The sequence below is a fragment of the Ranitomeya imitator genome, chromosome 1 (genome assembly GCF_032444005.1).
Source record: "Ranitomeya imitator isolate aRanImi1 chromosome 1, aRanImi1.pri, whole genome shotgun sequence".
NCBI classification, from domain to species: domain Eukaryota; kingdom Metazoa; phylum Chordata; class Amphibia; order Anura; family Dendrobatidae; genus Ranitomeya; species Ranitomeya imitator.
This window is the reverse complement of record NC_091282.1, coordinates 251,931,567-251,947,964: the sequence shown is the minus strand read 5'-3', so window position 1 is coordinate 251,947,964 and position 16,398 is coordinate 251,931,567. Positions and strand designations below refer to the sequence as shown.

General features: G+C 39.0%; 1 protein-coding gene across 7 annotated transcripts in view; it reads left to right on the top strand.

The window, feature by feature from the left end:
* The window catches only part of CLIP1 (CAP-Gly domain containing linker protein 1), a 145,767-nt gene that overhangs the window by 84,866 nt on the left and 44,503 nt on the right, over positions 1-16,398 (top strand). For all 7 annotated transcript variants that reach the window (XM_069755622.1, XM_069755615.1, XM_069755603.1 and 4 more), the window contains 5 exons: positions 540-705; positions 4,481-4,678; positions 8,756-11,515; positions 15,294-15,431; positions 15,912-16,018. In XM_069755622.1, coding sequence (XP_069611723.1) covers positions 540-705; positions 4,481-4,678; positions 8,756-11,515; positions 15,294-15,431; positions 15,912-16,018 — 3,369 coding nt within the window. The remainder of the gene's footprint in view (positions 1-539; positions 706-4,480; positions 4,679-8,755; positions 11,516-15,293; positions 15,432-15,911; positions 16,019-16,398) is intronic.

Below are 16,398 nucleotides of genomic sequence, written 5' to 3'. Positions count from 1 at the left end.
ATTCATTGCATGAAAATGGCCTTAAATGTTTTTCCAATCTCGTAAAGTGTTGCTCAGATCTGACATCTTTTTTGATTGGTGGAATCCGACTAACTTTACCCCCCTTTCATCCAGAGTGTGAAGACAGATCCATATTGGTTTGGCGCTGTCTGATTGGTTTTTGCTTGGTATTCTGTAATGGGAGCACTGGCTCCCTGTTTTTTCTTGCACTGTGGCATTAAATGACGCTCTGCTGCAGTTGCCCATACAGTGTGTGGCCAGAAGTGTCAGTGTCAATATACAGGGAATATTCTATGAAAGAGATGCGCCACCTAATCAGCAACTACAACTTTATTTATTCACAATATCTGTCAGGGTCCAAGCGCTTGAACCCCAACGTTTTGAAAGTGTTAGTAATTCGCAGCAACAATTTTTTAATTACCTTACATAATATTTGATTTTTTTTTATATATATATATAGTTAAAATTATTTTTTGCTCTATATATCTTTGTAATTTTGAAGCCAATTTATCATGCATTTTACTCCTTACGCATTGCAGGAATTTAGCTGATCTCCAAACAGAATTGTCAAAATCAGGACAGACTGTAAAACAACTGCAAGACAATATTGAGCTGTTAACATCTGAAGCTAAGCGTTGCACTGAAGAAGCACAAGAGTCACATCGCCAAGCAATAAAGGCAATGACTTCTGAAATAGACAGCTTGGTAAGAAAAGTGTTTTACATTTTGAAAACTTACTGAGACATTGTAAATATGAGAACCCCTATATATTTTGGGAAAAACTCTTTAAATGGTTTTCAGATCTCCGATATTTATAGAACATGTATACACTGTGTTCCAATTTATTATGCAAATTGGATTCGTGTCATAAAGATTAAAGATTTAATTGTGTTTTTTTTTTTTTTTTTTTTTTTTTCAAATAAATTCGTGGATGGTATTGTGTCTCAGGGCTCAATGGATCACTGAAATCAATCTTAAACACATATAATTAGTTTTCCAGGTGATTCTAATTAAAGGAAAACTACTTAAAAAATGTTATACATTATTAAGCAGGCCACAGGCTCCAATATATATATATTTTTTTTTTATTTGCCTAAGGGTCTGTTTGTCTGTAACCGAAATCCCACGTCGCTGATTGGTTGTGCCCGGCCGGCCTCGACCAATCAGTGTTCATAAATAAACTATATACATATACTAGAACGAGAATAACATGAAGGACAGTGTGTGAGGGAGAGAATAACATGGAGAACAGTCTGTGAGGGAGAGAATAAACACCGCTTCACTGATAATATATATATTTTACCCGGAAAATCTTGTGTATTCATTGCATTATTCTTAAATCTTCATAAATAAACTACATACATATTCTAGAATACGCGATGCGTTCGAATCGGGCCACCATCTAGTGGGAAATAAAAAGGATCTCTCTGCTGCTGAAAAGCGTTAAATAGTGCAATGCCTTGGACAAGGTATGAAAACATTAGATATTTCACGAAAACTTAAGAGAGATCATCATACTGTGAAGAGATTTGTGACTGAAACAGAGCACCGACATTGGATCAACATTGGATTGGATCTACGTTGCGGATTTCCTGCGGAAACGCTGCAGCTCTGCAAGTGATTTACAGTACAATGTAAATCAATAGGGAAAAAAATGCTGTGCTCATGGTGCGGAAAATTCCATGTCAAAATGCTGCGGATTAAAAGAAGGAGCATGTCACTTCTTTTTGCGGATCTGCAGTGTTTGTACCCATTCCATTATAGAAATCCGCAGGGGTAAAAAACGCAGTAAATCTGCAGCAAATCCGCACAAAAACCATGTCAAATCCGCACCTGCGTTTTCTGTCAAGAGATGCAGAATTCGCACCAAAAATTCCTAAGCTTAATCCGCAACGTGGGCACATAGCCTTAGAGAGCAGCTGCCAAAATACCGTTACAAAGCAGCAAACAGTTATTTGAAGCTGCTGGTGCCTCTGGAGTCCCTCGAACCTCAAGGTGTAGGATCCTTCAAAGGCTTGCTGTGGTGCATAAACCTACTATTCGGCCACCCTTAAACAGTGTTCACAAGCAGAAATGGTTGCAGTGGGCCCAGACATACATGAAGACTAATTTTCAAACAGTCTTGTTTACTGATGAGTGTCGAGCAACCCTGGATGGTCCAGATGGATGGAGTAGTGGATGGTTGGTGGATGGCCACCATGTCCCAACAAGGCTGCGACGTCAGCAAGGAGGTGGAGGAGTCATGTTTTGGGTCGGAATCATGGGGAAACAGCTGGTAGGGCCCTTTAATGTTCCAGAAGGTGTGAAAATGACCTCTGCAAAGTATATAAAATTTTTGACTGAGAACTTTCTTTCATGGTATAAAAAGCAGAAACATGCCTTCAGGAGCAAAATCATCTTCATGCATGACAATGCACCATCTCATGCTGCAAAGAATACCTCTGAGTCATTGGCTGCTATGGGCATAAAAGGAGATAAACTCATGGTGTGGCCACCATCTTCCACTGACCTCAACCCTATAGAGAACCTTTGAAGTATCATCCAGCAAAAGATCTATGAGGGTGGGAGGCAGTTCACATCAAAACAGCAGCTCTGGAAGGCTATTCTGACTTCATGCAAAGAAATACAAGCAGAAACTCTCCAAAAACCCACAAGTTCAATGGATGCAAGAATTGTGAAGGTGATATCAAAGAAGGGCCCCTATGTTAACATGTAACTTGGCCTGTTAGGATGTTTTGGTGTTAAATAGCTTTCTTGTTCAGTGAATGTGACCTCCTAATGCTGTAAATTCCACAAATGAGTATTTTCATTTCTTTTAAACATCAAATGTTTAGAAATTCTACTGTGCCTAATAATTTGGAACAGTTCCATTTTGAGGTTTTATTCATTTTGGAGATTATACTGTTATCATTGGGAGGTTTCGTCAATAAAATTCGATGTATACTCTAATGGGTGATGACCTTTATTAGACTGTCATTTGCACCGACCATTTAGGAAAATCCGAGAAAAATGTAATTTGCATAATTGGAACATGGTGTAGCTTGAGGTTTACAACTAGTGATGAGTGAATATACTCGTTACTCGAGATTTCCCGAGCACATTTGGGTGTCCTCCGAGTGTTTTTTAGTGCTCGGAGTTTTAGTTTTTAGCGCCGCAGCTGAATGATTTACATCTGATAGCCAGCATAAATACATATGGGGGTTGCCTGGTTGCTAGGGAATCCCCACATGTACTTATGCTGGCTAACAGATGTAAATCATTCAGCTGCGGCGCTAAAAACTAAAACTCCGAGCACTAAAAAATACTCGGAGGACCCCCGAGTGTGCTCGGGAAATCTCGTGTAACGAGTATATTCGCTCATCACTATTTACAACCTCTTGGACCCCAAAATATTGGAAGATAGGGAGTATTTTCTTAACTACTATAAGTTTAAAAAAAAAAAAAAAAAAAAAAAAGCTGTCTCATGTTACATGAACAGGAGTTCATCGCTCACCTGCCTCCCGATTCCTGTTTAACTGACAGCTCCAGCTGTCCCAAACTGAGCGCCTCTACCATGCTGGAAGCAGACGCAGAATTAGAGGAGTGCAGTGGCATGCTTACAAGCTCTACAGCAAGCAGCTTGTAAGCACTGCCCTCCTTGCCTAAGATATCTGCCATCTCTAATACTTTGGCTGATAACCTAAGCATCATTCTTGAGTACAGAATGGATTATTACTAAAATGTAAGTTGCAAAGTTGCTGTTTTTACGAGCACTTTGCAATTTTAACTAAACAAGAACTTGAATATAACACTTAAAAGGCGCAGACACCTCTCCAATCCGTTTACTTGATGGTATGGTACAATGGAGGTTAGCCCAACGCACCCCATGTGCTCCTAGGAGGTGTGGAATACAGACTTCCACCTGTCAGACATTTAAAGCAATATCCTCTGTTTAAAGAGAATATCACCAGTCAGAAAATAATGTAAAGTAATGTAAATCCCCTGATCATTTGCTTGAGCTCTAATAGTCCACTCGGTGAGGATTTCCTGCTATATAGTAAAGGATATTCAAAACCTTCAACTACCCTTGCCCTCACTACGGTATGACCGTTTTCTGCCTACATTGCGAATGAGTAGAAAACAGTCAATCAATGGCAGTGGTGTAGTTAGGCACACCTCATAAGATGAGGACAAGAAGAGCTGCAGCAAATATAACAACGTTTTTATCAAAACTACCGTACTTCCAGAAGTCCACAAAGTGACACAGAGCTGGAATCGGGGTCTCTGACTATTTTCTACTGCCTTCAGATTGTAGAACATAAACCTGTTGATTCCCATCAATGCAAAAAAATTGAATTCAAAATACCTCATTAAGGTCCACCATTTATGCATCGAATCATATTATGTGATGTGACAAATGACACCCAGACTCTGGGAATACATTTTACTATTGGTAGACTTAGGTAATTTGTATTGAAAACTTTTCTTTGGTTTCCCTTAGAAACTTACAATTGAAAATCTTCACCTTGAGAATAAAGAGCTGCAAGCTTTGAAAGAAAAATGTATCTCTGATTTAGTTTCCCAACATCAATCTACAATCAATGAGCTGAAGCAAAATCTACAGGTTAAAGAGGAAATGTGGAAGGTGGCCCAGGTCAAACAAACAGAAGAGCTCCAACAGCAAGTGGAAAAGGCCAAGGTATTTTTCTCTGTGGTTCTGGGAAGTTTACATAGTGTTAAATATTTTCTGTGGCTCTTTATAAAGTTTTATTCAAGGTTTTTTGCTCTTAAGAAATTCTCTATGCAAGCAAAATCGCACTCCATTCTTTACTGTGATGGAACGTACATTACCGTAACTCCATCACAGATGCACATATGAGATGCTATAAATACATCAATCCAAGGTGGTCACAGAATCATATAGTCAACAGTAATTACTAAGACTAATACCTTCACATATGTGCTACTGCGGTTTGCTAATATTACTGTACATCATTTCTATATGACTTCTGGCACATCAGACACAAGGAAACCCAGAGGCATTACTAATGATTCATTATTTCCTATTGGTTCGTCACACACCTGTCTTCATATAGAATTTAATATGTACAAATTGCTTTTGTAATTAATACTATTAACCGATTTGCTTAGAAACCTCACTATCACCTAATCTATCTCTAATCTTATTTGGCTTTATTTTATGTATGAGTTGAGAAGATAAAGTTTTAAAGTATTTATTTTTAAAGCTGAACTTATCGGGGAATCCAGAACTATTTAAACGCAAAACCAGCTTCCATTATAGGGCAACGTAAGCTGTAAAGGAAATATATATTTGCACATTGCAGAACACATCTAGGGAACTTAAAAACTGGTTTTGAAATATTCATTTACCTAAAGGTGTTGACTAATTTTCCTATCGTCGGGGTGCACCACTCCTGGCTCCTTGCTTCCTGCTTGTTGGGGATTTGTGCAATGTTAGAGATAGTTTGAGCCGACAGCATGGTTGAGCTGTCGGTCCAAATTGTTCACTCCTGTGCAGCAATGGAGAAGCACGAGTAAACTGAGACTAGCCCGATCTATCTATCTGGCCAGCTTCAAGTCAGCGATTATAAGCAATTTAGCAAACCGCTTGCAAGCTTGTGCATTTTGCCTAGGACACTGGCAACCTTTGAGGTGGTCGATAACTTTGGCAACCAGCAGTCGTTACAGAATGATATATCACTCTTTTCTTGAGAATATTAAGCATTTTTAATAAGAGTTAAAGGGAACCTGTCACCCCCCCTCAGGCGTTTGTAACTAAAAGAGCCACCTTGTGCAGCACTAATGCTGCATTCTGACAAGGTGGCTCTTTAGTTACAAACGCCTGCACACGCTAAAATAAACCCTTTATATAATTTGCCCCCACATACCCTGAATCCGTCCGAAAGGCGGGACTTTCCTTTCTAATGCGACGCAGCATAGCCGTCACTCCTGGCTTGTGCGCGCCGGGCGCCGCCTCTTCCTGCATTATCGTTCCTGGCGCCTGCTCTGTAAGTTTTTTTTCCGGGCATGCGCAGTTGCGCTGCCCTTCGTACTTACAGCGCAGGCGTCAGGAACTATAATGCAGGTAGAGGAGGCGGCGCCCGGTGCGCACAAGCCAGGAGTGACGGCTGTGCTGCGTCTCATTAGAAAGGAAAGTCCCGCCTCCCAGACGGATTCAGGGTATGTGGGGGCAAATTTTATAAAGGGTTTATTTTAGCGTGTGCAGGTATTTGTAACTAAAGAGCCACCTTGTCAGAATGCAGTATTTGTGCTGCACAAGGTGGCTCTTTTAGTTACAAACGCCTGAGGGGGGTGACAGGTTCCCTTTAAGTTGTAAAGTTGCAATTTTACCCATTTAGTAAGATGAGCTCCATCTTACTGGAGAACAAAAAAAATTCTCCAAGATGGTGCCGCCTGCTACTGCGCATGCGCCGGCGGCGCTATCTTTCTGGAGAAGAAAAATAATTCCTCTTCCAAGATGGCGCCGACGGTGCAGTAGCAGCTCTTGGAGATAGCCGAGAGCTGCTACTGTGCAGGCGTGGGCAGCGCCATCTTGGAAGAGGATTTTTTTTTCTTCTCAAGTAAGATGCCGCTGGCGCATGTGCAGTAGCAACTCTCGGATCACAGCTACACCGATAGCTGCCACTGTGCAGGCACGGTGGGCACCATTTTCAAATTGAGTTTGTTTTTTTTTCCCTTTCCTCTAGCTGAATAACTTGAATAAAACGTATTATTGGAACATAAAACATGCAATTTTGCTGCAGAGCAGGTGCCACAGCCAGCACCTGCTTGCAGAAGATTTTTTTTTTTTATTTTACGGATGTATAGATATTCATTATGCAAACTAGGGGGCAGGTCAGTGAGGGATCAGTGACCTGTCAGCAGTCTGCATTATGAATAGCTAATCAGAACACCACATGAAGACCCCCACAGGCCGCCCCGGAGCACAGGCATATAATTAACTGAAAATTGAAAATAAAGATAACAGCGCCGACCTGACACTTTCTCTAGTTGACTGCACAATCCTGCTGACAGGTTAACTTTAAGATTGGCATTTATAATCTGTTTTAATGATAAATGCACTAGAGTCAAAGGCAACAAATATATTAAAATGCTTAGGCCTTTTTGTGCACCAGTAGGGCAATTCTACCCCTGTTAGGGATTGTTATAGATTTGCACCTTAATTTATGCCAATTTCTGATGTCAATTTGTTGGGCCGGACATAGTTATGTTTTCCCCTCATACTTATGTAAAATACTAACCAAAATACTGCCGTGTGAACTAAGCGTAAACTGTATTTACACAGTTTTTTGAGGAGTCATTTTAGGTATAGATCTGCTCTGAATCACTGTTAAGTAACTCTTCTTATTTATTTTCTTTTTTTTTGTATTTGTTTTGCTTTTGCTTCATTTTTTAATACAAAACCACACATAAAACAGATGACCTGACCATTCTTTGAAGTTTAGACATTTAGCACTATAAAGCTGCGCCATACATTTCAATAGAAGTCAATAGGAAAGCTACAAAAACACCTGGGTATCTTTTTGAGCACCAAGTGGTTTTGAGGCCTCTGTGCTGGCTTTTTTTATTCATTGTTTAATGGATTGAAAAAAACATGCAAAAATAGCTCACACAAAAAGCTTAAGAAACGTTTACAAAACATTTACAGAAAATATTACAAGAAAACAAAACCCTTCTGGAAGCAAAATGCTCCCAAAAAAAAGCTTCAAAACAAAAACCCACTCAGAGAACTCCAAATACAAAGTTCATTTCCTGAAGTTGCTTACAATTGAAAAACTCTCCTAAAAAAACAAACATAAGTGCGCACTTACCCTTCTAGCCTCCAGGGCTTAGCTAATGTCACCTTCTATGGAAGGAAGTTTAAATTGGTGTCCACATCACAGAAGAAGTCCTGTGTTGGCAATTCTGCTCCTACATGTAAAGTTTTCCCTGCACAGTCTGTTCTGTTGGGTGGTAAGGAGCTAACGTTCAGGGCTTCTGTTAAATTTGATTTGATATGTACTGGGCTTCCTTTTTATATACTTTTTAATAATGCTTCTAAACATCTGGCATGTTCACAGAAAAATAACTTTTCTATTACAGCAATTCTAACCTTTTATTTTACTCATTTCCATAACTTCATTGTTTTCATTTGACTTTTCTTTTGGTGCTTCGAACAAGATTTACATTTTTTGCAATGCTTTAATAACTGTATGCATAAAGTGAGACACCATCACCAGCATCATTGCTGAAAAAATGTGATATCGAGTACTTAAGGGGAACCTGTGCTTACATTCTTGCTGCCTGATCCATGGGCAGCATGAATCAGAGCCTGACTGCACAATTGCAGCCATGTATGTTTACTCCGGAATGCTGTTTTTAGAGAAAACATGATCAGGACCATAGGGAGAGACCGGAGTAGTCCGATGGAGTCCCTGGCCAGCTTCTCGCCGCTTTGCTCCAGTGGACAGACTGGTCTCTCCCATGTATGTAAATTGGGACAGACTCTAATCAGGTCTCTCCCCATTGGCTCTTTCCCTATGGTTGTGTACATAAGGGATCTGTTGTCGATTAAAAACATGCAGCCTTTTTATAAAGGTAATGAAACAGATAAAACGTTAAGATGGTGAAATTACCCTGATATTTAATATTTTAGTGTGTCACTTCATACATACAAGCTGCTTACTTCATGACTCCCATTAGCTTGCTTTATTTTCATTTTTTTTCTTCCTTTTCCCCAACTTTATCCCTTTAGTCTTTAACCTGTGTGTTAGAATCCAAAAACAAAGAGGTTGAACTTATGACAGAAGAGATGAGGGGTTTGAAAGTGGAAAAAGACACACTGTTCAAGGAGGCCGATGCTTTAAAGCTAGGAAAGGAATCTCTACTTTCAAAGATTATAGAGCTTGAATCTTGTATTAATGTGCTTCAGCAAGAGAAAATGGAGCATTTAGCTCTCTTTGACGAAGTAAAAGCTGAAAAAGGCAACATTGTGCATGAAAAGCAGGAGCTGGAAAAACAATATAACATATTAAATAGTTCCTCTCAAGCACTGGCCTCTGACAAAGAAAAATTGATAGCTGAACTTAATAATGCCAAACAGGAACTTCTAAAAATCAGTTTGGTGTGTGAAGACTTGCAGACTTCTATTACAGCTATGGATGCTGCTATGAAAGAACTTCAGTTAGGCAAAGATGCCCTACTTACAAATTACACAGAACTACAAAACAACAATCAGGTAATTATGGAAGAACAGATGAGGCTTGGAGAAGAGAAGGTACATCTTAGTAGGGAAAAAGATGAAATTATTGATATGCTCAAGAAAAATACAGAGGATTTGATGGTCAGACACACAGCTCTAGAAAAAGAAGTGGATAGTTTAGAAGCTGACAAAGCTCTGTTTTCCAATAAATGTGTGGATCTGGAGAAGAAGATGGATGCCATAATGGAAGAGAAGAAAATGTTGACCAAAACTATTGCAGAGGTCACATCTGAGAGAGAAGATCTTGTTGTAAAGCAAAATCAGTTAAATACAGAAATTGAGAATCTGTTTAAAGAAAAAGAAAGCTTGGCCAAAGAACATTGCTCTATTGCAGCTGAACTGACTAGTATAAAATCACAACTGGATGCTTCGGTCCAAGAAAATGTGACACTTGCAGGAAGAAGAGATGAACTGCTTGAAGCACTTGCTATCCTTGAAGAGGACAAGCAGAAGTTGCAAGAATGTCAGAGCAAAATAATAGATGAAAAAGTCTCTATTATCAAGGAAAATGATGAAATAATTCACAATCTCAAAGGTTCAAAAGATGATGTAGAAGGAAAATACACTGATCTGGTCAAGGAAATGTCTGGACTCAAGGCAGAAAATGAGACCGCTCTAGTTAGGAACCTTGAACTTGAGGATAAGCTGTCCCAGATAGTTGGTAAACACGACGAGTTACTGAAGACAACAGATGCATTGTCTTCAGAAAGAAATAATTTTGCTTCACAAGAAAATGAATTAAATATAAAAGTTATGGAACTGACAAAAGAAAAAAATAAGTTGGCTGCAGATCACAGTGAGATGACAACTAAAGTCGCAGTGATGGAGAATGCGCTTGACCATTCAGAAAAAGCCAAAGTGGAGCTTCAGATCACCAATGAAAGTTTAACCAAGTTGCTTGAAGAGATAAAGACCAGTAATAGTGTATCTGACTCAGAACGTTTTAATTTGCTTCAAGAAAAGGAGAGTCTTCTTTCATCTGAGCGGAAGCTTACTACTGAAAGAGATAATCTTCTAAAACAAAAAGAAGAACTTGCAGGGAAATATCAGACTGCTGTAAAAGAGGCAAAATGTGTGCAGGATCAAATGATAGATGAGATTAATAACTTAAAGAATACAAAAGATCATATTTCTTTTCAGCTGAATGATGTGGAAAAGCAGCTTGAATCTGTATCTAAAGAAAAAATGGAATTACAGTCCTTGAATATAGAATTGCAGTCCAGAGAGCAATTGGTTATTGCAGAACTAGAATGTTTTAAGACCAGGTTAGAAGATGCAGAAGCATCAAATCTTCTGTTGTCTCAGGAGAAGGGCAGACTATTACAAGACACTGAATCCTTAAATTTTAGAATTGTTGATGCAGAAAAACTGAGTGATAATTTGAAGCAAACTATTGAAAGTCTAAAGCTGATACAGGAGCAAACTCAAAGAGACAAGTCTGCTCTAGAAGAACAACATGGTTGTACCTTAGTAGAAAAACAGTCTTTGCTTGAGGATTATAATAAATGTTGCCTGGACAAAGATTTGTTGATAAAACATAGAGATGAATTACAAAAACAAATACTTGAACTTGAGTCAGGTTTTAAAAGCTTTGAGCAAAGGTTAGCCGAAGAAAAAGAAACTTTTAGAAATGAGAAGGATTCTTTAGAGCTAAAGTGTGTAGACTTTCAGAAGAGCTTAGTTGATGTAACTGAAGAAAAGGAGCAGATAATTCTATTGAGTAAAGAGCTTCAGTGTAAGTATGAGGCACTTCTGGAGCAGAAAGAAAATGTAGATAATTCAGTAAACACCCTTCTACAGGAAAAAGAGAGCTTAGAACTGGAGAAAAATAGCCTGTGTTCCAAGTTGAACGAGCTCAATGAAGATTTAGCTTCCTTGAAAAACTCAAAAGAAGAACTTCAAGACCTGTATCGTAATCTCTCAAAAACATTGGAAGAGCTCCATGATCAACTTGGTATTAAAGAAAGAGAAATTGTAAATTTACAAGAAGAAAAGTCTCGCCTTTTGCTGGCCCAAGAATCCTTGGAGAAAGCAAATGTAACTGTGTTAGCTGAAAAGGAGGCCACCATAAACAACTGTAATAAAATGTCAGGGGAAATGGCAGCACTAACTAAGAGCAAATCTCAAGCTACATGCCTCGCCGAGCAGTTGGAAATTCAATGCCGGTCGTTGATGAATGAAAAAGAAGAATTAATGTTCAGATTTAACGAACTTCAAGGTCAACAGAACAAGAAAGAAGCAAAAATAAATGAGGTACCCGACATGTTAAGTGAACTAAAACTACTAACACTTCGAGCACTATTTAAAAGGGAAATCTAGTTATTCACCTGCACATGCATGTTTCACATCACTTAAGTATAAATTTCGGAGGAACGGTAATTTTTGTTAATTTTTCCCTTGTTTTATTTTGAAGGAAACTGTGAATAAAAATTGGTCTATATATGTATTTCGTTTTCCCATTGCAATCTATAAATGTTCAAAATCAGACAGTAAGGAGGAGTGAATTGACTCTAATAGGCACTTTTCAAGGTCGTTCTGTTCCTGAAGTCCTAATGCCTTCTGTCTATCCACTTCATCTTGCAATGATCAAAGGCTTATGCCTGCGGAAACAGATTACACAGGATTTGTTTGTAGTCTGTAACCATGGAACATAGGCCCCAGAAATCAAGATTATTTGCAAGATTGCTTTAATTTTTTAATTCAGTTGCGTTGGATCAGTAAAAGAAATTGCTGCTAAGGAGAACTAAACCTTAAAGCATTGCTTGAATAAGTAGTTCAACAAGTAGCTTTTACAGAGTAATTATTATTTTTTTTTTAATAAATGCTGAAGAGTAATCTGCAAAAATATTCTAACAGGTTAATTACCCTATTTTGTGCCCTTGCAGCAGAAAACAGGCGTTGAACTATGCGATAACAACTGCGTAGATACGTATGCAATATCAGTTGTATGAATATACCAACTTTGAGTACTGGGGAGCACAGTGCTAGCTGCCAAGTAGCAGGCTCAGTGACGAGTGCAAGAATGGAGTCTGCACAACACTCTGATTTAGAATGATACCAAAACTATAGGGAAATGGTGAGTGCAGTCACAGGTGCACAGAAAGGGAGTGGAGGTTGAGCGTTCTCACAATGTGCTCTACCTTCTTAATAGCAGCAGTGTCACTATAGTCATTATAGTGACCGTGAGAACGTTGTGCAGGCTCCGCTTCTGCACTCTGTGCCTGCTATAAAGAAGGCAGCCCACACTGTGAGAACTGTCAACACAACTCAGTGTCCCTGTCATTGGGGCCACTTATGCAAAGCGCTCTCTTTTACTATGATTGCAAACTCCGCTCCTGCACTCCTGCCATTCAGCCTGCTAGGGGGCAGAGCACACATGCTATGCTCCTCCGACACTCCATGATGGTGGATCCATACACCAGATATGGCGTAAAGATCTAAGCAGTTGTAACAGCACAGTTCAGCACGTTTCCTGTAAGAAGGCAGCAAAATAAGATAACCAAAACCCTATTACAATTTTTCTTTATGCAAATTACATATCCAGCATTAAAATGAAAAAATAAAAATTAAATACCATATGCTTATGCTTTAATTACGCCAGTTGTCTGGTTTTCTCGAGATATATATAATATAAAAAAAATTATATATATATATATATATTTTTTTAGCTGAACACATTTGAAATAGCATTGTAGACATATAGAGCTGTGTTTTCAAACGGAGTATATTTTTAGAGATGCAATTTTTATTCACACTTCCCTTTTGACTGTAAATGTTTTTCACAACCCCGAATAACCTACCTGAAATTGGCTTCGAGCATGGTTTAGGGCCAATCAAAAGTTTATAGCCAATTTGTCCCCTCGTCAAATCTGTGAAACAATGTGTGTATGTATGTATGTATGTGTATACAGTACAGACCAAAAGTTTGGACACACCTTCTCATTTAAAGATATATATATATATTTTTTTTATTATGGTAAATATTGTATTCTACCTTTTTATTATGCTTTTATTGGACCTCACTTAGGATATAATTTTCTGCGATGTAAAATTGTCAGTGTATAGCTTGTATAATAGTGTAAATTTGTTGTATGGCCACCATTCTTTTCCAGTACTGTCTTAACTTTCTTGGGCATGAAGGTCACTAGAGCTTCACAAGTTGCCACTGGAATCCTCTTTCATGACGATGTTGTCACTGAGCTGGTGGATGTTGGAGACCTTGTGCACCTCCATCTTGCGTTTTGATGATGCCCCACAGAAGTGCAGTAGGGTTTAAGTCTGGAGACATGCTTGGCCTATCCAGCACCTTTATCCTCAGTTTCTTTAGCAAGGTAGTGGTCGTCTTGGAGGTGTGTTCGGGGTTATCATGTTGTTATACTGCCCTCTGGCCCAGTTTCTGAAGGAAGGGGATCATGCTTTGCTTCTATATGTCACAGTGTATGTTGGTATTCATGGTTCCCTCAATGAACTGTAGCTCCCCACAGCTGGCCTCACTCATCCAGCCCCAAACCATGATTCTCCTACCACCATGCTTGACTGTAGGCAAAACACACTTTCTTTATACTCCTCACTTGGTTGCCGCCACACACGTTTGACACCTTCTGAACCATATATGTTTGTCTTGGTCTCATCAGATCACAGGACATGATTCCAGTAAGCCATGCTTTTAGTCTGCTTGTGGTCACCAAACTGTTTGCCGGCTTTCTTGTGCATCATCTTTAGAAGAGGCCTCATTCATAGACGACAGCAATACAGACCAATTTGATGCAGTATACGGCGTATGGTCTGAGCAGTGACAGGCTGACCCCCAACCCTTTAACATCTTCCGTAATGCTGGCACCACTCATACGGCTATTCTGAAAAGACAACCTCTGGATATGACGCTGAGCACGTGCACTCAACTGCTTTGATCGACCATGGTGAGACCTGTGCTGTGTGGAACCTGTCTTGTTAAACCGCTGTATGGTCTTCACTGTACTGCAGGTCAGTTTCATGGTCTTGGCAATTTTCTTATAGACTAGGCCATTTTTATGTAGAGCAGCAATGATTTTTTTTTTCAGAGACTACTTTGCCACGAGGTGTCATGATAAACTTCAGTGACCAGTATGAGAGAGTGTGAGGGTGACATCAAATTAAACACACCTGGTCCCAATTCACACCTGAGACCTTGTAACAGTAAGAGTCACTTGACACCAGGAGGAAAAATGGCTAAATTGGCCATATTCTCTAGGGGTGTACTCGCCTTTTGTTGCCAGGGCAGCACGGTGGCGCAGTGGTTAGCATAGCAGCCTTGCAGCGCTGGAGTCCTGGTTCAAATCTAACGAAGGACAACATCTGCAAAGAGTTTGTATGTTCTCTCCGTGTTTGCGTGGGTTTCCTCCGGGTACTCCGGTTTCCTCCCACATTCCAAAGACATACTGATAGGGAATTTAGATTGTGAGCCCCAACAGGGACAGTGATGATAATGTGTGCAAAATGTAAAGCGCTGCGGAATATGTTAGCGCTATATCAAAATAAAGATTATTTATTTGTGGTCTAGACATTAATGCCATTCTGATGAATCATTAAGAGGCACACCAAATTTACAGTTATACAAGCTGTACATGGACTATAGTGTGTGTGTGTGTATGAATGTACATGTATATATGAAATGAGAAAAAAATATATCAGTACATTGAAAGTAATGTACTACTTTATAGGTTACGTTTTTTGGAACACCAGATTGAAGGGATTCCAAAAATCCTGTTTTAGGCAACAAAGCTCTATCTCTGAAATGGTTAATCATTGCAGGGGAGATTATAGGCTCACAGGTTATAGATTGATCTGCAGCCCTACTGCATTTTGTTAACAGATGGAGGGAAAAAAATTAAAGCCCCAAATTTTCCAAGTGCCTTGAGTGACCATGTGATACTTTTTTTGTTTTTCACTTATGAAAATGTTGTTTTACGTAATATTTCATTCCAGTAGTCATTCGTGGTTAGTAAAACAGTATTTCCAAATATTATAATTAACCCTCTATCATTAAATACAGACTTCTCAGCTTGCAGAAGAAGCCTGTCAAAAAGTTGAACAGATGACTGTAGAAAAAAATGCACTGCTCAAAGAAAGAGCCGAAACTATAAGTGCGATGGAAGAGCTGAAGAAACATCTCGGCGAACTAGAGAAAGAAGTGAGTACCTAATTTTTAAATTCAAATCCCATTGTTTGCTTCCTGTCTCAAGTTAATCTCAAACATTTGCACTTGTTGTACATCCTATCGTTACATTGTGGAAATATCGAGCAGCTGCAGATTAAATACCAGACATTTTTTATGAATAATGCCTTGTGATCCTAGTTGCTACCAGGGTAGTTTAAATAATGTAAGTGCTATTCAGAAATTTTAGGCTCACCAAAGTGCATACCAAACACAGTAATAACATTAAAATACTGTAGGATTAACGGTTACGTAGTAATCCTCTGCATTACCCAGGGATTAACCCAAAGAATAAATCTTCAGGCTGATAAACACACAAAAACAAAAGCAGCATATATTCCTGTACAGTCCCCACAAGTGAAGAGTAGTACCCTACCTTTCTTTCACATTTTAAGTCACTTCTGTGTTTCGTGCTCTTGGAATGAATTTGTTTTAATGGAATTATATTTCTCTTAGTTGAGTAGCCTGAAAGAGCAGCATAAATCCGCTGCAGAACAAACGACAAAGACTAACGAACAGTTGAAAGGTGAATGCAAGAAAACAGAGTCTCTCAAGAAAGAACTGTAAGTATTTTTCGTACTAATATATATATTTTTTACATGTACAAGTTACACATATATTGGGTATGCACAGTTCACTTCATAATTTCATGTTGTTTATTTAGCGCCCTCGTGTCAATCATGGTTACACACTAGTCCTTGTACCCAGTGGCACTTGCAAACTTATTGTGCCGATCTGTGGCCCACTAGGCAATTTTCATAAGAAACCAATCATCCCATCAGTGAATGCAAGAAGTTAGTACACTGGGCAGCAATCCTAACCACTGGGTCACCATACTTTCATTTGTAGATACAGATGAAACCTCTATTCCTAGAGAGAATTTTTGTTTCATATTAATGTACACTAGTCTAATAAATTCCACTCAAAATATAAACCTGAAATT